This window comes from Chiloscyllium plagiosum, chromosome 28 (assembly GCF_004010195.1).
Source record: "Chiloscyllium plagiosum isolate BGI_BamShark_2017 chromosome 28, ASM401019v2, whole genome shotgun sequence".
Classification (NCBI taxonomy): domain Eukaryota; kingdom Metazoa; phylum Chordata; class Chondrichthyes; order Orectolobiformes; family Hemiscylliidae; genus Chiloscyllium; species Chiloscyllium plagiosum.
Window position 1 is genome coordinate 27,242,593 of NC_057737.1, and position 20,588 is coordinate 27,263,180.

At 38.9% G+C, this 20,588-nt stretch overlaps 1 protein-coding gene across 1 annotated transcript in view; it reads left to right on the forward strand.

Moving 5' to 3' along the window:
- asl (argininosuccinate lyase) overlaps positions 1 to 20,588 on the forward strand; it is a 39,619-nt gene that overhangs the window by 6,756 nt on the left and 12,275 nt on the right. The window contains exons 3-8 of the mRNA XM_043718575.1: positions 795 to 878; positions 6,852 to 6,908; positions 9,896 to 9,993; positions 15,033 to 15,110; positions 16,127 to 16,204; positions 19,117 to 19,169. Of these exons, the coding sequence (XP_043574510.1) occupies positions 795 to 878; positions 6,852 to 6,908; positions 9,896 to 9,993; positions 15,033 to 15,110; positions 16,127 to 16,204; positions 19,117 to 19,169 (448 nt within the window). The remainder of the gene's footprint in view (positions 1 to 794; positions 879 to 6,851; positions 6,909 to 9,895; positions 9,994 to 15,032; positions 15,111 to 16,126; positions 16,205 to 19,116; positions 19,170 to 20,588) is intronic.

The window sequence follows — 20,588 nt, forward strand, 5'->3', positions numbered from 1 at the left end:
TTTAGGTTGAGAGGGAAAAGATATAAAAGAGATCTAAGGGGCAACATTTTCACACACACAGTGGTACGTGTATGGAATGAGCTGCCAGAGGAGGCTGGTACAATTGCAACATTTAAGAGGCATTGGGATGGGTATATGAATAGGAAGGATTTGGAGGTATATGGGCTGGGTGCTGGCAGGTGGGACTCGATTGGCTTGGGATATCTGGTCGGCATGGATGGGTTGGACCGAAGGGTCTGTTTCCATGCTGTACATCTCTATGACTCTCTCTAATTCAGTTAGCAGATTTTTTTAGGTCTGATGGAAAATCTTGCTGTTTGAATCCCCTTCTCTTTAGATATGATTCGTGTTTTAATTTATTTATGGAAGTTACTATTGAATCTGCTTTGTTCTCCCTTGCACTTGGAGCACTCCAAATTGTATCAACTTTATATATGTTTTTAAAAATGTTTCTTAAATTTTCTGTTTTGGTCTTGCTAATTATCTTAAATCCATCCTCTGATTACCAACATTCCTGCAGAAGGAAAGAGTGTCTCATTGACTTCATCAGAACTTTTCATTGTTTTGAACACCGCCATTTAATCTTCTCTTAACCTTCACTGCACTAAAGGTCTCGATCCCAGTTTCTGCCTTACATAAATCTGTTAAATAAACTTGTTGCAGAATGCAGTGCTCATCTTCTTTCAAAGCCTAAACGCCAATGTTTCTGAAAGCTGCGACTCTGATTCTCACTGGAGGAGATGAGATTACCTTTGCACAAATGGAGCTGAAAGATTTTACTTTCCAATTGATAGATTTATGAAGAATGGCAAAATGAAACTTTCCAGATTAAAGAAGGAGATGAGGACATTCATACAGCCCATGAACGAAGACTAAAGGTAAGAGTGGTCACTAAGTATATTTTTCTCAAAATGTGAGGTTTTTTTTGAAAGCCTAAGTGAAAGGACAACCTCAGGAATATTCCAATTTAGGTTTGGCATTGCAAGTTGATTTGATGAGCTGAATTACGTTCCCTGATGTTCTGATTCTATTTGGTTCAAAATCCATTGCTAGTCGATGCCATTATCTTACTGTCAGTCTGTGGAATAACTTTCTTATCAACTGGCCAAAAACAAGAGAGGGCTGGAGAAACGCAACAGATCTTGCAGTGGGAGGAAAATCGATTAATGTTTCGAAACTCCATTCTGACGAAAGGTCACTGGGTTTGACAAATTAACTGTGATTGTCCCAGTACAGTTTACGCCAACCTACTGAATTTCTCTAGCACTCGTTTTATGTTTCAGATTTCCAGTATCCGCAGTTCTGTATGTTTGTGTTATCAACTGGACATGTAGTTTGATATTAATTAATCTCATGTTTGGATAGCAAGGAATACAAGAAAAGAATTGACGCATCAGAAACAGTCTCAATGACAGGTTATTGATTGGCACTTAAATTTGTTGATCTATGTAGCAATTAATCATTAAATACAGTAATCACTAATCATTCTTGGATTGAGCTAATGGACATTGCTCTTATTGGATCTGCTGTATGTGAGGGATAAATCCTAACTATCTTGATTTGCTCATTCTAATCTGTTTTTAAGCTCCCAAGGTAGCCCCTTGTCAATAATTGTTTCAAAATGCTGTATTTACTTTAGGCATTTTACTGATTGTAAAGTGGGAATTTTAAGCTAATTTTTTTTTTAGTTTTTTTGCTTTGTGAATAGTTTGGTTTCTATGCCTCCCAAGTTGTTTCATGAATAATGTAAATATTGACTAACCTTAATGAGTAAGTAACTTAATGGAAGACTATATTTATTAATCAAAATTGATCTGGAGTTTGCTTGTAAATAGTTTTTTTATTTAAGGTGCTACCAGCTGTTAGTTATTGTTATTTAGTAATGCTTTATATGGCACTGCTAAACATTCAAAGTAGCAAAAGGAAAAATGCTGATGAGGTTTTGAATGATGAGTTATGGGAAAGAATCAAAGCATTCCACTTTAAGGAAGATTTTAACAAGGGAACGGCATGTAACAAAGTTGAGGGGTTTGGGGACTACAGAGTGCAGAAATCTTTATGATTGAATACTCTGAAGGTACTGCTATTGCAATTGAAGGTTTTTACAATTTTTTTGGGACTGTAGTTTAAATGTAAGATAAATTATGTCTTCTTGATAGTTGATCCAACTGGTTTGATTGTTAGAGATTAAATGCTGGAATTGTTTTACTGAGAAGAAGGTGAAAATTGTTTATGCTTGGTGACATTAGCAGTAGAGTTCTTGTAGCCAGCTAACTTCGAGGCCTGAACTTTCACACAGATGGAGAGCCTCTCCATCTCTACAAAATTGGCCGGAGAAGCCAAATTCAGAAGTCTCACCCCCAAATATAAAACCCACTATTTTTACAGAGGTATGTTCTAATTCGCACATCTGGAGTCCAGAGAGGCACTTATACCTATTAAAGTGCAGTTGCCTCAGGATGATCTGATTTTCGTTAGTCGGATGGGCATAATCTGATTGTATACTTTGGACCGGGTACGAGAGAGTCTAAAGTTGTCAGAGTGCTTTGGAAAGGTAGGCTACACTTTTTTGGATATGGTTCTATGTCAAATTCAGTGATTGTGAACCATCCTTTCGGAGCACTCCAGTGCTCAAAGGCATATTGAAATATGAGTGTGGAAACACTTTGGATCTGACAAGTTCACTGGGACTCTCAAGAGGACCATCTCGGCATTTGTCATTCTGATCTTTGAATATTTGAATAAAAAAGCTGTCCTGTGACATATGTTTGAGGGCAATCATTGCAGGGTAAATGCTGCATGACTGATGTCACAATCATTCATTATCACACCAGAGTTCCTGCCAGTTTGATTTACAACTCCAAGTGGTTATAAATGCTTTGAAATGGGATTTGAATTCAAGTGCTTGTTTTTTCATTAGGGATTAAAGAAAATTAAACACATGGAATGGGTTTATATCATGAGCCCTTCCCTTTAAAAGAGTCAATTCAGTCGAGGCTGTGAGGCGTGTGTGTTGGAGTGCTTTTTGTTTGGTTTGCCTTCGTTGCCTTGACAAATTGGCAGTGTACCAAGACGGGCCCTCACCAGAATCAAAATCCGACTTTCTGGGACACCTTCTCCTAATCGTTGTTCTCAGGTTGGTCTTGGGGAGTCAAGAAGTTCAGGATCAAGTCTCTCAAAGCCTCAGGAAAGTGTAATTGGTATTGCATTAAACACAATTGTGCTATAAGCCGTTTCTTTTTGAGATGAAAGAAAGTTTGGATCAAGAATCAATTGTTAGCATTTCTGCCTATGCGTGGCATTAATGTGTTTCACATGGCCTAGGGGCAGAGGGCTGAAGAAGCCTTTATTTTTGGTCAGAATACAGACTCTTCTACAGATCAATGACTATCACAGCAGAGGTTGTGTGTGGTCAACAGACAGAAAAGGTTGCATGACTTTGCAAACTAATTCTGGGAGAGAGACGGTCTTTAGTCAGAGAGGCATCTTCTCCAGACATGGGGACATTTGGTCTGGCCGGGGGAATAAAGAATCATCAGAGCAGGCTTTCCTATTGTGGTAGATTTAGGAAACTCTCCAAAACATAACAAAATTGTCCAAAGATTATCACTCACATGCAGTAAAACAGAGATACAGGGTCATATTGAAAGATGGGACAAGTAAAGTCTGTTAGCTAGAATTCCCGAGAGCATATGGTATGTGACAGATCTAAAATAAACCTCATGCATATGTCAACACAGAGTCACTAGTACATCTCCCAAGGTAATGGCTCATGGTGAGTTAATGAACAAGTTATCTTTTAACAAGCGTATTTTTAATAAAACCTGACAGAAAAGAATTCATCTCTGAGAAAGTGAGGACTGCAGACGCTGGAGATCAGAGTCGAAGAGTGTGGTGTTGGAAAGGCACAGGATCTGACAAGTTCGTGACAGGAATTCCTGATGAAGGGCTTATGTCTGAAACATTGATTCTCCTGCTGCACGGATGCTGCCTGACTGGCTGTGCTTTTCCAGCACCACAGTCTTCGACGAGGAACGATTTCATGCTGCACACCAGAATTTGTCTTTAGTCATCTACTTTCAAGAACATAAAAATCATCCGCAAATACCATAAAGCCAATTAGTGTTATTGAAAGTATATGTTGCCTACAAAGAGGAGTATTTAGTCAACTATTTTTGTCTGAGTGCAAAAATATTAAGAGTAATGATCATGCCCTCTCATTCTTTTCGTTAATAACTTAAAGTTTGAATTGATTTAAAAGATTTTACAGAGATCATAACACACGAAAGAGATGAAGGTTGCACAAAAGACTCCGGTTGATTTGTTTCTGCTGTCAGCCCCCTGGCCATTTATGCTTTTCTCTCCAGTCTTGAAAACTGTGAAAGATTTAGAGAGAAGTCTGCGCAAGAATAGAACATTTGTTCACTTGTTCAACTGCATACAATTAGTGGGAGAAATTTGTATTTTTTTTAGGAATTTCTAAAAATTAGGAAAACTTGTTTTAACAGGTTCATAGATTGCAGCATAGTGTCTTCAACAAGAATAACAGGTTTCCCTGTAATTGGATAGCTTTTTCCAATGGTTTCTCAGAACTGTACTCCACCTGTGAGGAACCTGTTTCTCATGGTTTTCCTCCCTTGGGCATCATACAAGGTCCAGGGAAACTCCTAACATAGACCCAAATTCAGACTCAGCTTTAAGCCTAAAAAATTCAAAAGAAATTGGAACACCACTTTGTCATCGAATGTAGAGGTTGGGAGGTTTGGGGCCTTTTGGTGACTGATGGAGATCAATACCCAGAAAATCCTTAGTTAAGAAGGGAAGCTAAGCCTCTTTGGATCCTTTCAAACCTCTTGCAAGGGACTTGAGTCAGTGGGGACCCTGAGTCTTACTGTCACTGCTGGGATCTCATGTATCCCACCACGCTGGGAAAAGATTCCAACAAAAATTGAGCAGTGCTGATGGCACTCCTTACCAATTCGGGGAAAAAAAAATTGCAGTGTTGGGTCCAGGCATGCTGTAGGGACAGAGATAATTTCACATCTTAGGAAACCCTTGCAAGCCACAGAGAGGTACAAAGGGAGTGAAGACTTGATTTACTGAATATCTGCTCTTTTACACACTCTGTAAACCTGCAAATTACCTGAGCTCCCCAGGCAAAGGGCAAATGAGGAGATTGTTTTTGAAACATTGATTGGCCATTTCTGGAGGAAGTAAAATTGGGGACATTACCCTTTAAAACATTTTAAATGGTTGAATGGGTTGATTTTGGGACAATGTTTTCCCAGTCAAGATTAGAGTGGTGCTGGAAAAGCACAGCAGTTCAAGCAGCATCCGAGGAGCAGGAAAATCAACGTTTTGGGCAAAAGCCCTTCAAAAGCTTTTCCTTGATGGAAAAGCACAGGATTTGCCCGAAACATCGATTTTCCTGCTCCTCAGATGCTGCCTGACCTGCTGTGCTTTTCCAGCACCACTCTGATCTCCAGCATCTACAGTCCTCACTTTCGCCACAATGTTTTCCCAGGCTGTGGAAATCCAAAACCAGGTGATCATTGTCTCAAAATAAAGACTGTTTGGGACTGAGACAATGAGAAAATCAATCACGCAAAGGATTGTGAGATTGTATTTTTTTTTAATCCCAAAGTTCTGTAGCTACTCAGCTGTGATGCATATTCAGTAGAGGGGTCAAAACAAAGAGAATTGGGAGATTTAGGATGGAAAATGAAGCTAAGATTATCCTTAAATGGTTCAGTCTACCCACAGTGCTCCAGCCTAATGTGATTGGGTTGAATTTTAAATGGCTTCTGAAATGGCTGAGCAAGCCACTCAATGACTCAAGATGGTGGCTCACCCTGACCTTCTCAAGGACAATTAATACTTTTCACAATCAGCAATGCTCACATTCCATGAAAGAATATTTTAAAAATACGGTATTTTATTTTAGACCTCCTGGTTCACACACTGCATGTCACAATGACCTTCAATCTGGTTGAATTGGCACTAACACATTCACTGTCGAAGCCACCGCACTGAAACAGACACTGGAGACTGAGTACATGCTCCTCTTGATGTATTTTTGTTGAGGTGGGGAAGCAAGCCTAATACTCTATGACTTAATACTGAGGGTGGACAGATGCTGACATTTGCAGACCACTGGCCAAGTGTAGTTAAGTATTTGAAGATTAACTGAGATTGTAACTGACCACAATATAATGCTGCCCAGACCATAAAACTGTAGGCATGTACAACCAGGAGACAATGGGCTACCATTTTAAAATCGTGGAAGGAAGGGACATTCTAACTGATATTAAGTGAAAGATAAAAGACTGATTGATAGAAAACATAATAAGTATGTATCATTTTCTAAATCTTCAGCAAAAAAATTTGTCTCAAGGAATGAAATTTCATGTTGACAAGATTAACATTTTCGGGCCTGAGATGTTATTCAGCAGTAATTATCCCTCATTATGCTGTTTTCAATTAACTTTGCTTCTGAACGCTTTATACTTAATTTTTCTCAGCTATTTCTATTTCAGAGCAATTCATAAGCTCAGAAGATCATTGCATTGAAGTTATGTTTGTACGTACTCTATTGGTGAATGCAACGTGTGGAAGAGCAGGGAACCTCTGACAGCAGTGTTTATTGTTATCTGTTGCTGTCGTCTTAGACAAAGTTAATGTCGCATTTGCCTTGGAATATTGGGCCCTGATAGTGTGACTACTGATATTAGAGCAAAATCTGGGCCATATTTGTATTTGCAGATCTCATATAATGTCAACAAAAATTATTAATGTCTTCTGATCTATTCTGATTTAAAAAAAACATTGGTGTGATTTTCTTTTACTTTCAGGAATTGATTGGAGAAGCTGGAGGAAAATTGCATACTGGTCGAAGCAGGAATGACCAGGTAAATTGGATTTGTGTTAGCACCATAATGTCTTGCAGTGCACTAATAATGCAGTTGCTGTGGGTATGTTTGCCGAGCTGGGGATTTGGTGTGCAGACATTCCGTCCCCTGTCTAGGTGACAGCCTCAGTGCTGTGGAGCCTCCTGTGAAGCGCTGCTATACTATGTCAATTGGAATTTATTTGGTTTTGTTCCCATTACTTCTGGTTGCTCATTGCAGTGGTCAGTATACTGAGTCTAGGTCTATGTGTTTGTTGATAGAGTCCGTGGATGAGTGCCAAACTTCTAGGAATTCTCTGGCTGTCCTCTGTTTGGCTTGTCCTATGATCATTTTTGTGTTATTCCAGTTCAATTTGTGGTCCTTGTTGTCCGTGTGTATAGATACTAAGGACAGCTAGTTTAGTGGCTAGTTGATGTTCATGATTGCAGATTGCTAGTTGTAAACACATTCATGAATATCACCTAGCCACTAATCGCTACGACCAGCTGTTCTTAGTATCTACACACACAGACAACAAGAACCACAAAATTCAACTGGGATATCGTAAACAATAATAGGACAAGCCAAACAGAGGACAGCCGGAGAATTTCTTGAAGATTGACACTCCTCCACGGACTCCATCAACAAACACACAGACCTAGACTCAGTATACTGACCACTGCAACGAGCAACCAGAAGCAGCTGGAACAAAACCAAATAAATTCCAATTGACATAGTATAGCAGCGCATCGCAGGAGGCTCCACAGCACTGAGGCTGTCACTTAGACGGGGGACGGAATGTCTGCACACCAAATTCCCAGCTCGGCGAACATACCCACAGCAACTGCAACCAGCACCCGAGCTACAAATCCCTACACAAACCTTGTGCACCAATAATACTTATAGATTAAGACTGTTGTATATGGAAATAGGAGCTTTGAGTAATGTTGCTGTGATGTCAGAGAGGTACGCATAACTGGGTATAAATACCACAGTATGGGTGGAGTTAAAGCTATCTGGAAAGACTACTGGAAGAAGCATACTTGAATATGTGACTCCCTGAAGGCGAGGCAGAGAATACGTGAACATGAAGACACTTAAAAAAAGGCTTAGTAATTTCCTAAGTCACTGCCTAGTAAAGGATTGTTGTATCTGATAATGTTTAGTACACAAGTCTAGTAAATAGTGTTACTTTGAACAATAAGCCTATAGACAGTTGTTGACTTGCCTTCGCCTCAACCAGTCTGTCTGGATCCACAATTTATTACATCGCATATAAACACATGACAAAATATGGAATTAGCGCAAAATACTGTGATGCTTGAAGTCTGACCTAAAAACAAAAAATATAGGAGAAACTGAGCAGGTCTGGCAGTATCTGTGGAGAGAGAGAGTAGACAGACAGAGATAATGTTTCAAGTCCAGTATGATTTTTTTGTGAAGCATTTTCTGCTTTTATGGCAAAAGATGGTGTTAGCTCAGGATACACTGCCAAAGAAATCATGTCAGTTGTGAAGATTGAGAGGCAGACCTGAAAGTATCTGGCTGGAGAAACATTCAGAAAACTGACTTTTCACATGATCTCTGGTACAGCTTTAATAAAAAAAGACAGCACATGTTAAATATCCAGGCTGAGACTTTTGTGAAGAAAAGCCACCGAGGAAAATATATACAGTACACCAAACAGCAGAATCCTGCAGAAAAGATCATCACACGTAATCTAATCATTTTACAGCTTGTTATAGTGAAAATGAGTTTTATAAAGGCCATGAGACCAACAAAACAAAATGTGCCCGAGCATCTAAGGGGTTACGTTTGGAAGCAGCCAATTATCGTAACCCAAAGCAGATTTGTTCCCATGAAAAAGGGAGGTAAAACCTTAGAGTCACCTGAAAAACTGGACTGGGAAGCAAAATTATGACTTACATCAGTGACCTAACAGCCTATAAACCACTCTTTTGACGGTAGGTTAAAGGAAAAGCAAGTTCAGATTGATTTTCAAGTAGATAGATTGGAGAAATCCATAATAATAATAAATTACTAGAATGTGGAGTCTTAGAACTCTAACAGGAACAAAAGTGTTTCTTTTTCAGACATATTTGAGTTTTTAATGCAGCATCTGTGGATTTTAAAAGAGGAAACATTTTTGAGTCCAATATGACTCTTCACACAACAAAGAATAACATTACTGCGTTTATTGTTATAAAGGCTTTGCATTTTTCCTTGTTTCCCCCCACGACCCCAATTCTTTTACCAATATTTTAAACTTTGTCTGACCCACAAAATACTAACACCGTTTCTCTTAATCTACTCTATTTAAGCCCTTCGTGATTTTGAAGGCCTTGGTTAAATTACTCCTCAACCTCTGCTCTCAGGAGAAATATCTCAGCTTCTCTAATTTCCCACATTAACTGGCTGTCATCCCAAACATTATTCCAGTAGTGTATTATCCAAGGCCTTGAAAACCTTTTACAAGTTCACTGTTTACATAATTGGTAATTTCAATTTCCTTCACAAGGATACTGTGGTGAACTATGACATTTTAATTGAGAGCATTTAATTCAGCAAAGACCATGGATTACGTCCTGAGGTGATTTATTCTCTTTGGCTCAGTTTTAATTATCCTAGTTGTTGAAAGAGACGTGGCAAGAAATATTTTGAGTGAATTCTAGTGAATTGAGGCAAGTAAGCTTCACTTAAAACTTAAATTGGATGCAGTTTTACCATGATAGCTTGCATACTGTTGACGTATTTTATACGTTTGCCAATGAGCTATAAAATGTCAATTTAGAAATGTTTATCTTTTGGTATGAGATGAAGGCCTTTTTGAAAAGAATCCACTTCAGTTGATTTTGCAGCAATTCCCAAGATGCTAATTATACCAATTTTTTTGCATCATTGACCTCACATTGGGCTGTGTGTTGATGGATTCAGATAATGAACTTCACACTATTTGCCATTCTAATATAGTATATGCCTAACCGAACACAATGAATTTTTTTTTACAGGTAGTAACTGATATGAGATTATGGCTACGAGATAATATCTCCATTCTGATGGATCACATGCTGCAGTTGATTAAAACAATGGTTGAAAGGGCTGCTGTGTAAGTTTTATTCTGTGTCTCTTTGCAGTTAGAGTGTAAAGGATTTTTAAAAAGTAATCCACAGATAACAAATTTATCTGAAATTATTTGTTCAATTTATGTCATAGAGTCATAGAGATGTACAGCATGGAAACAGACCCTTCATGTAATGCAAGCTGAGCAGAAAATCCGATTTCCATGGGGAATGTATACTTACTCAAAGTAAAACTTTTGGGCTTTGTCTATTGTGGTTCACTTTGTGTGTTGACCATCTAGCTACAGCATCATGATTCTGTCACGATGTATGGCACTAGTATAGCTAGGGTTAATCACAGACACCATTTTTCTTCAGATTTATCTTTCGAACTTGCCCCTAAGCTCCTGTGTAGTAGGTGCTGAGCCCATGAACTGCTCTAGAGTATGCAGCTGTCTGACACCTCCCTTGAATGACCATATTGTTTCAGCATGAACCCAGATACTGGCTCTCGGAAGGCTGTTGACCATGAAATGAGATTATTATTCAAATCAGGGCCATACGTGTTCCCGTCCCCTTTGCGTGCCCACATTTCCTGCATGAGTTACTTTGATGAGCGGGAGCAAAGACTGTGACTATTTTTCAACTTCCCTTTTATTTTGCCTATAGTTAAGGGAAAATAACAACTGCTGTAAAACCCTATTCAGAATCAGAAGACGGTTCGGGCTGTTGAGGTCAGCAAAACTAAGTCCTATTTTATTTATTTTCATTCCATTTTACCTTTACTGTACATCACTTACATCAGAAGGCCTTAGTATAGAAAGGAAATAATTCAGCTGGAAAGGGTTCAGAAAAGATTATCAGGATGTTGTTAGGATTGGAGGGTTTGAGTTATAAGGGGAGTCTTGGTAGGCTGGGACTTTTTTCATTGGAGCGTAGGAGGTTGAAGGGTGACCTTCTAGAGGTTTATAAAATCATGAGGGGTGTAGATAAGGTGAAAGGCAGATGTCTTTTCCCTAGGGTGGGGAATTTCAAGACTGGGGAATACTTTTAAGGTGAGAGGATAAAGATTTAAAAAAGACATGAGGGGCAACTTCCAGAGGAAGTGGTGGAAAGTGGTACCATTACAACACTTAAAAGACACTTCTTACTTGTGTACTTATCTAAATGTTTGGAGGTCGATGCGTCAAATGCAGTTTAGTTCGGGATTGTAGTCGGCATGGATTAGTTGGACCAAAGGGTCTGTTCCCATACTGTATAATTCTGTAATGATATGAAGTGGGATTGTTGGTGTATTTTACCTTCCCTGCCTTTTCCTTGATTCTTAATAATTGCTACTTAATGAGCTGTACCATCAAACAAACCATTATTTTACTATTGAAGGGGGTGATTAAACTTGGATAGTGAAGGCCAGACAGACTGTCACTGTAAGAAATGTAGGTCCCTTTAAGAGTAAACCAGAACAGTTCCAGAGTTGATTGATAACAAGTGACGTTCATTAGGCTTTGCACTGCTAGTGCACCTATCTCTGGGCCACCAGGCATGGGTTTTCAAGTCCCACTTGCTCCAGAAGTGTGTCATAACATGTCTCACAATATGTCTGAGCAGGTAGGTTAAAATAAAATTTGTGTCTGCGCTGTTTAAGCCTAAACAGTAAGTGGCTATTTTGTCGACAAGGATAAAAACTGTATGATATAAAGTTATAGGAAGAATTATTATTCTGCCCTTGGTAAGTTATGCTTGTAAATTGATGTGTTTTAGTTTGTATTGTAGTGAGGTATTTTTTTTAAAAAAGAGCTAGATTATAAGGGCTCTTGTGATGGATTGGTAGTGTCCAGGGTTAAAGGCTAATCTGCTCCAGAGGTGTAAACGGTAACGTCATCATGGTTTTACTGAACTGCAGTCCTGCTCTCTAATTAGAGAGCGATGACTGGTGGTGGTTTAACCTGAGGGTCACCACATTTCAGGCAAAGGGAAAGTTTGAGAAAGAGAATCCTTCATGGTAACCTCAGCCAATTCAGGTGCTGAACCCATGCAGTTATCATAACTCTGTATCACAACCAACCATCCAGGCGACTGAGCAAAATAACCTTCTAACCAGACATGGTAGCTCAGTGGATTACACTGCTGCCTCACAGTGCCAGGGACACAGGTTCAATTCCCGCCTCAGGCAACTGTCTTTGCACATTCTCCCCGTGTCTGCGTGTGTTTCCTCTGGGTGCTCCGGTTTCCTCCCACAGTCCAAAGATGTGCAGGTTAGGTGAACTGGCCATGCTAAATTGTCCGTAGTGTTAAGTGTAGGGGAATGGGTCTGGGTGGGTTGCTCTTCGGAGGGTCGGTGTGGACTTGTTGGGCCGAAGGGCCTGTTTCCACACTGTAAATAATCTAATCTATCTAATCTAATCTAAATTATCCATAGTGTCCAAATATGGGATGTGTGGGCTAGGTGGGTTAGCCACATGGAATGCAGGGATAGGGTAGGTGGTGGATTTGGTGGGTTACACTTCAGAGGGTCTGTGTTGACTTGATGGGCTGAATGGCCTGCATCCACACTGTAAGGATTCTGATTTTTGTAGAATAAATCACATTGTAATGTGATGTGCATTAAAGACACCACTTCACCCAGTTGTAAGTATACCTTTAGCTTAGGAATTTAATGGATCTGAAGATCTGGGACAAATATTGGAATAGCTTTTATTACATTTTTGTAGATAGGGCATGTAGGTTTAACATATTCATGATGATCAACAATATGGACAGAAAAACTATAGTGGACAAAGATACAGGAAAGTGGGACAGTAGACACCTTGATCACTACAAAATTCTTCGTGAATAATGGCGATGAATATGTGAAAGATGGATTTCGGGATGTGTAGAAACTTAAATTTTATAGTAATACATACTCCTGCAAAAAGTCTATTCAGCAATGGCTTGTGTAAAAGAAGCCATGCAATAATTGATGACCTGTTACACAAATTAGTGGCAGATCAGTTGAAATGTAAGTTACAACCAATACTGGCATGGGTCATACATACAAAACACTCTTTAGGGGATATGGCCCAAAACCCAAAATTGTCTTCACTGCTGTATGACCAACCTCCAGCATTAGGAGCAACAATCATCTTTTTTTTTTTAAATCCAGCTAAGTTCATTATATGTTGGTTAAAAAGTTTTCCTTAAAAATGAGGTATCAGAAAAAAAGTGTTGAAATATCCCATCAGACCATCCAAGGAGATTTCGGTCCTGGTGACCATGGTTTACTATAAGAAGGGAGGACATGGAGTGGAAATGGCCAGGAAAGGCTATTGGACAAGATGGGAAAGTGTTAATAGTAGAACACAGAAAAATATTAAAGAGGGTGAAAATAGACTTTGCATGTCAATTTGTAAGTAATATCAAGAAAGGCAGCAAGAGCTTTTTCAAATGTATGAAAAGAAAGAGGAGGAAAAGTATGAATATAGAATGAGGCTGTAGAAGTAATAATGGGGAACTAGAAAATGTCAGGAACTGAAGAACATTTTATATCAGTCTTCATTGTAGAAGACACTAATAGCATTCCAAGAATTCTAAATTATCAAGGAGCAAAAAATGGAGAGCAAATACAACAGCTATCACCAGAGAAAAAGTACCAGGGTAACTAGTTGGGTTAAAGACCGATAAACCCCTGGATCTGATGGGATACATCTTAGGATATTAAAAGAAATAACTCTAGAGACAGTGGATGCATTGATGGCAATCTTCCAAGACTTCTTAGATTCTATAAAATTGGAGGATTGGAAAAGTGCCCATGGATCACTTTTTTAATTCAAACATGGAAGGAGACAAAATTCAGGAAATTATACACCAATAAGCTTAGTATTTGTTATTGGAAAATATTTAGCAAGTATGATAAAGGATGTAAGAGCAGAACATATAGAAATGCATAGTAGAATCAAAGAGTCAGCATGGCCTTCTGAAGAGAAAATCGTTCCTGAACATTTCATTAGAACCTCTGAGGAAGGAGCAAGCAGGATATATAAATTGTAAGCTGTTGATGTACTGCAATGTATTTGGATTTTCAGGAAGCATTTAACAACGTATCACATGTTTGTCAACTTAATAAGGTAAGAGCCTATGTGTTGGGTGTAGTATATTAGCACTGGTAGAGGATTGGTTAACTATTATAAGACAGAGTTAGGTTAAAGAGGCAATTTCCTGTATAGAAATTTGCAGCTAGTAGAGTGCCACAGGGATCAGTGCTGAGGCCACAAATACTGACAATGGACCATGACATTGGGGTGTGGTGTTTTTCAGTAAGGGTAGTTCTGTTAACATTAGTGTGTTCTGAACTGAAGGCAGACCCATAAAAGTTCTGTTGGTATTATAATGGAAAACTTTACGGTATTATTATGCTGTTTTTGTGAGGGGCACCAATGAATTGGAGAAAGCAAATATCAATCAAAGTTGGAAGGAATTCAAAATTGGAGGATGTCAAACAGGTGAAAGTTAGAGATTAATGTATATTGCAAATATCTGTAGCCCCAGCATTGAAGGCTGTGCTCCTCACCTAGGCATATGTGTTTTGGTGATGGGAAAAAGCCATTCGGTTGTGTGTAATAAATATTTGTGGATATTTCTTTAAAAAGAGCTGGGTTCTTAAGGCTCTGTTATGGTACCTCTGAGCCAGAATGCAAGGGTTCAAGTCCCACCTGCTCCAAAGTAGGTAATAACATCTTTGAACAGATTTGATTTTAACAAAAGGAAAAAAAGAGCTGAACCTTCCCAAGTGAGGAGTTAGCTTGTGGACAGGGAAATGGTCTAAAAGGGAAAGGTGGAAACTGGTGTTTGTGTTAAACAATAAATTTGCAACGAAACAGTTTCAAATCTCTAAGCCTTTTCTTGCCTTATTGAAATGTCTATCACAGGCTGTCATGTACAGTTAAATGATTCCCCTCTTCATGGGTTGTCTCTGCTCATTTCAATTCTTTTCTTTTGTTAATTGCCAACTACTTTTTCTGTCTGTCCCTCAAGCATATTATTCTGTTACTGAATTTTTAAAATAGTTTCTGTTCCATGTGTTAATAATAATGTATCCTTTATCCATTAGGGAAATTGATATCCTTTTTCCTGGATACACTCATATGCAAAGAGCACAGCCAATTCGATGGAGTCACTGGATTCTGAGGTGATCACTATTTTAGTTGGTGTTAAATTAAACACCTGAAACTTGGAAGTCACGTGGCAAGTGAGAATATTTATCAGGTCCACAGTTATTTTTGTTAAGACAAAAAAAAGTCATCAAACCATCACATACTATGTGGTGCTTTCACAGCATTAACACTTACTTTCTAATGACTTCTGTAATATCACACGATCTGTTCAGAGGTTTGTAAAGAAACAGCTAGAATTAGACTACAGGTCTTTTTTTAAAGTGGTAGGTGAAGTTCAGTGATTTCAACTGAGACATGGGTGAATGTTACTTAGGGATGGTTGGAGTTAGTTTTTATTTCCAATTTGAAGGCTAGGATTTTCTTCGGTGTCAGCCGAATAAAAATGTTTAAAGATTATGCAATAGGTGGTTGCAATCTTACTTTGACATTGGGCAAGGAAATCTGTCATCCTTACCCGGTCTGACCTACATCAGTGTCCAGACCCAGAGCAATGTGATTCACATTTAGCTGTACTGCCTTCTGAAATGGCCTAACAAACTGCACAGTTTAAGGGCAATTAGTAATAAGCAACAAAATCTGACCTTGTCAGCAACACCCATATTCCAATAAAGAGTATATATTTTTTAAAAAGCCCCTGCCAAAACGTGCAATCAAACTCTGCCTGTCTACATACATGGAAGAAGATCTTGTGACACTATTCCAAGAGGAGTAGTGAATTCTTCTGACATGCTGACCAATAGGAGTATCTCTGGCATTCGCTGCTAAAAATGAACGATTGGCTCCTCTGTGGTTGGTGGGATGCTGCATGACGTGACAGTGATCGAAGTTGGCATCAATGTGAGGCATCTTGAAAGTGTTACGTTAATGTAACTGATTTTAATTTGGCACCAGCATACTGTTACCCATCATGGTTAACACCAGTTTTCAGAAAAACATTAATATAAGTGAACTATGGTGTTGACTACAGAACTGTAAGAAGTTATTTTGTTGATACCTTTTGTGAAAAGATAATTTCTGTTTTGTGCTTTAGCCATGCTGTTGCCTTGTCTCGTGATGCCGAGAGACTTGAGGAAATTAGGAAAAGAACCAATGTCCTGCCATTGGGAAGGTGCGATATTTATGTATAATATATCTATTTCCTTTTATTACCTTCGAGAGATAAATAATATATACAATTATGTCGAATGTACAGCGCAGGAAAAAGTCTGTTCACCCTAACCTGCATTGGTTTTTTATTCAAACCTCCTCACTTTTGTTTGTCCTTATCTGTCTCTTAAACATAATCCTTTAATCCTTCTCTATTTTAAACTTACCTAGCACCCTGTAAATGCACATTTACTATTTGCCCAAACCACTGCTTTGATTTCTTGGACACTGTCTGTAAACTTGAGTTTTGCTTTAACCCACAAGTGGGAATATTGTCACTGTGTCTTCAAGGTTCAAACTCTTTTTCGTGATTTTAAAGAACTCTGTCAGACTGCTCCTTAGACTTTTCAAGAGAAAATAGACATAACCTATTAATTCTTTCGTTATAGATATGACTTCTATCATCCTTGTAATATATTTTTACAATCTCTCCAGTGCCTCTGTGTCCTTTTAAATGCAACTGAGGTCTAACCAAGTTCCAATATAATGTGATTGTAGACTCTCTCTCTTTCAGTTCTACAACTAAATCCTGAAGGTTGATTTGCCTTTGTCTATCCTGATTGCTACTTCTACTGATTTCTGTATTTGATCCATGATCTCTGCTGTTCTACCCCATTTAAATTATTTTCCAAGTAAAATATAACTTTATTATTCATATCCTGCATTTATCGATACTAAAATTACTTTAGCAAATACACCCTCACTCAGCAAGTCCATTAATATCTTGTAACTGTTGCTTTCCTTCTCAGTGTTGAACATTACAACCCCATGAATCTTCCTGACAAAATTAATCATGTACACCTTGGTGCATATAAGTTGTGTAAATTGTGATGAAGATGGTATAGAATTTCAGAGGATGTGGATAAGTTGGTAAGTGGACAGGTAGATGGCAGATCAAGTTCTATGCGGAGAAGTGTGAGCAGATACATTTTGGTAGGAACCCAGAGAGATTATGTAAAATAAAGAGTCATTGAGTTGTAAAGCAAGGCAACAGAACCTTCAGTTCAACTCATCCATGCCAAGTAATATCCTAAATTAATTTAGTCTCATTTTCTAGCATTTGACCGATATCCCCTTAAACCCTTCCTATTCATGTACCCATCACAGATGCATTTAAATGCCGTACTTGTATCAGCCTCCACCACTTCCTCTGGCAGTTCATTCCATATGCGAAGAGGAAGTTGTGGAGACTAGTACAATTACAACATTTAAAAGGCATCTGGATGGGTACATGAATAGGAAGTGATTAGTACATCTCGAAAATGACTTGGAGTGAGTTGGATCTATATATGTAGAAGTCAGTAAACATGGTAGGAGAGGTAGAAAGAACAGTTAATAAAGCACACAGCATCCTAGACTTTATTAATAAGATCATTGAGTGAGGACTTAAATTGAATTTACGGGTGGCTCAGTGACTCAGTGGTTAGCACTACTGCCTCACAGCAGCAGGGTCTCAGGTTCGATCCCAGCCTCGGGTGACTGTCTGTGTGGTGTTTGCACATTCTCCCCGTGTCTGCGTGGGTTTCCTCTGGTGCTCCAGTTTCTTCCCACAGTCCAAAGATGTGCAGGTCAGGTGAATTGGGCATGCTAAATTGCCCATTGTTAGGTGCATTATTCAGAGGGAAATGAGTCTGGGTTGGTGTGGATTGGTTGGGCCATAGGGCTTGTTTCCACACTGTAGGGAATCTAATCTAATCTAATCTTACATAAACCATTAGTTTGGCTTTGGCTAGAATGTTGTATCCAGTTCTGAGTGGAGAAAATACAGAAAAGGATTACATAGATGGTTCCAGGGACAAGGAATTTCAGTTATGAAGATTGATTCGAGAAGTTGGGATGATATCTCTTGGAGAAGAGAAAGCTATGTTGCAATTTGATTGAGGTATTCAAGATCATGAGGAACTTGACACAGTAATTATAGAGAAAATATTCCCACTTGAGAGAGACGGAATTGAGAATGAGACCACACGTACTTAAAATAATGAATAATAGAAGCAAACATTAGATGAGGAAAAGCCCTAATCCCGCGTATTCAGGTTTGGTAAGCATTGCCTGAGAGTGTCTTGGAGAGAAGTTCAATTGAATTAGATTCAAAAGGGAATTAGATTATTTGAAAAAGAACAATGTGCAGGGTTAGCAAAATTTCCATTAGTTATGTAATGCACAGATATATTGAATATAAAACCATCAGGATTGTTGTATTTTTGAATGCCAAGTACATTTTTTCCTTTAATTTTCTCTGCTTTGTCCCTCAGTGTTGCATTGGTGATCTTTGCCACAAAACTGAGAGCTTAGTTCCTCATTGTCAACCAACCAAACTAAGATTGGGAGTTAACCATCATTCTATTATTCAGGGATTAGTTTCCTGTTCTATTTTTTTCAAAAGTACCTCTGAAGTTGACTGGCAAGAAGTTCAGGCACTTATTCCCCATTTGAAAACACAAAGTAAATGTCTGTCTTCATATTTTTGTGATGAGTGTTTTATTTGAAATGCAATAAGTTTAGTCATGTGGTGCCTTGCATTGAGTTTTTTGAAATCAAGTTATTATCTTTTAAACACAAAGCTCTATTAACTCTCTCAATCCACTGAACTGATAGAAAACCACAGACAGATGGACGACACATGAATGACTTGGTATGAATCAAATGCCTTGTTCATTATACCAGTGGGGAATCAAGAGATGTTGCTGTTTTATAGTGAAGAAAGTCATCTCTCATCTCTTTTACATGAATGCATTTTGTAGGGATTCAAAGTAATTCTTCGTGTGATAATTTCATCTCCTCACTAGCAAACCAGAACAGTGGTCCAATAACTACATCAATGTTAGAAATGTTTTACAATCTATTTATTGAAAGCTATTGTTTTAATCCTAGTGGTGCTATTGCTGGAAACCCCTTTCCGATTGACAGAGAATTCCTTTCTAAGGGTAAGTTTCCAAACATATAAAAATGCTCAAGTATTTGTAATTGGTCAGGACTATGCTAATTAGTTATGATAATTAAGCCAGTTTACTTAACTTCAAGAAATGCAAAACAAAGACAAGGAAAGGCGTTCGACAAGGTTCCCCATGGGAATCTGATTAGCAAGGTTAGATTTCACAGAATACGTGGAGAACCAGCCATTTGGATACAGAACTGGCTCAAAGGTAGAAGGTGGTGGTGGAGGGTTGTTTTTCAGACTGGAGGCCTGTGACCAGTGGAGTGCCACAAGGATCGGTGCTGGATCCTCTACTTTTTGTCATTTACATAAATGGTTTGGATGTGAGCATAAGAGGTACAGTTAGTAAGTTTGCAGGTGACACCAAAATTGGAGGTGTAGTGGACATGGAAGAAGGTTACCTCAGATTACAACAGGGTCTTGACCAGATGGGCCAATGGGCTGAGAAGTGGCAGATGGAGTTTAATTCGGATAAATACGAGATGCTACATTTTGGGAAAGCAAATCTTAGCAGGACTTATACACTTAATGGTAAGGTCCTAGGGAGTGTGGCTGAACAAGGAGACCTTGGAGTGCAGGTTCATAGCCCGTGAAAGTGGAGTCACAGGTAGATAGGATAGTGAAGAAGGCGTTTGGTATGCTTTCTTTTATTGGTCAGGGTATTGAGTACAGGAGTTGGGAGATCATGTTGCAGCTGTACAGGACATTGGTTAGGCCACTGTTGGAATATTGTGTGCAATTCTGGTCTCCTTCCTATCGGAAAGATGTTGTGAAACTTGAAAGGGTTCAGAAAAGATTTACAAGGATGTTGCCAGGGTTGGAGGATTTGAGCTATAGGGAGAGGCTGAACAGGCTGGGGCTGCTTTCCCTGGAGCGTCGGAGGTTGAGGGGTGATCTTAAAGAAGTTTACAAAATTATGAGGGGTATGGATAGGATAGATAGACAAAGTCTTTTACCTGGGGTGGGAGAGTCCAGAACTAGAGGGCATACGTTTAGGGTGAGAGGGGAAAGATACAAAAGAGATCTAAGGGGCAACTTTTTCACTCAGAGGGTGGTACGTGTATGGAATAAGCTGCCAGAGGATGTGGTGGAGGCTGGTACAATTGCAACATTTAAGAGGCATTTGGATAGGTATATGAATAGGATCCTAACTAGATTAGGTTGGGATATCTGGTCGGCATGGACGGGTTGGACCGAATGGTCTATTTCTGTGCTGTACATCTCTGTGACTCTATTGACTGTATGAAATAAAATTATTGACTTTCCTAAATTGACCTAGTGGTATTTAAATATTCTTGAGTAATTAGGCTGGAAGTTTGCATGCTATCCGCTACAGATTACCCAAAGCAATCAGGCAATGGAGAGAAGAATGACTCACATCTGACTGCCAATTATTTTGAGAAGTAAC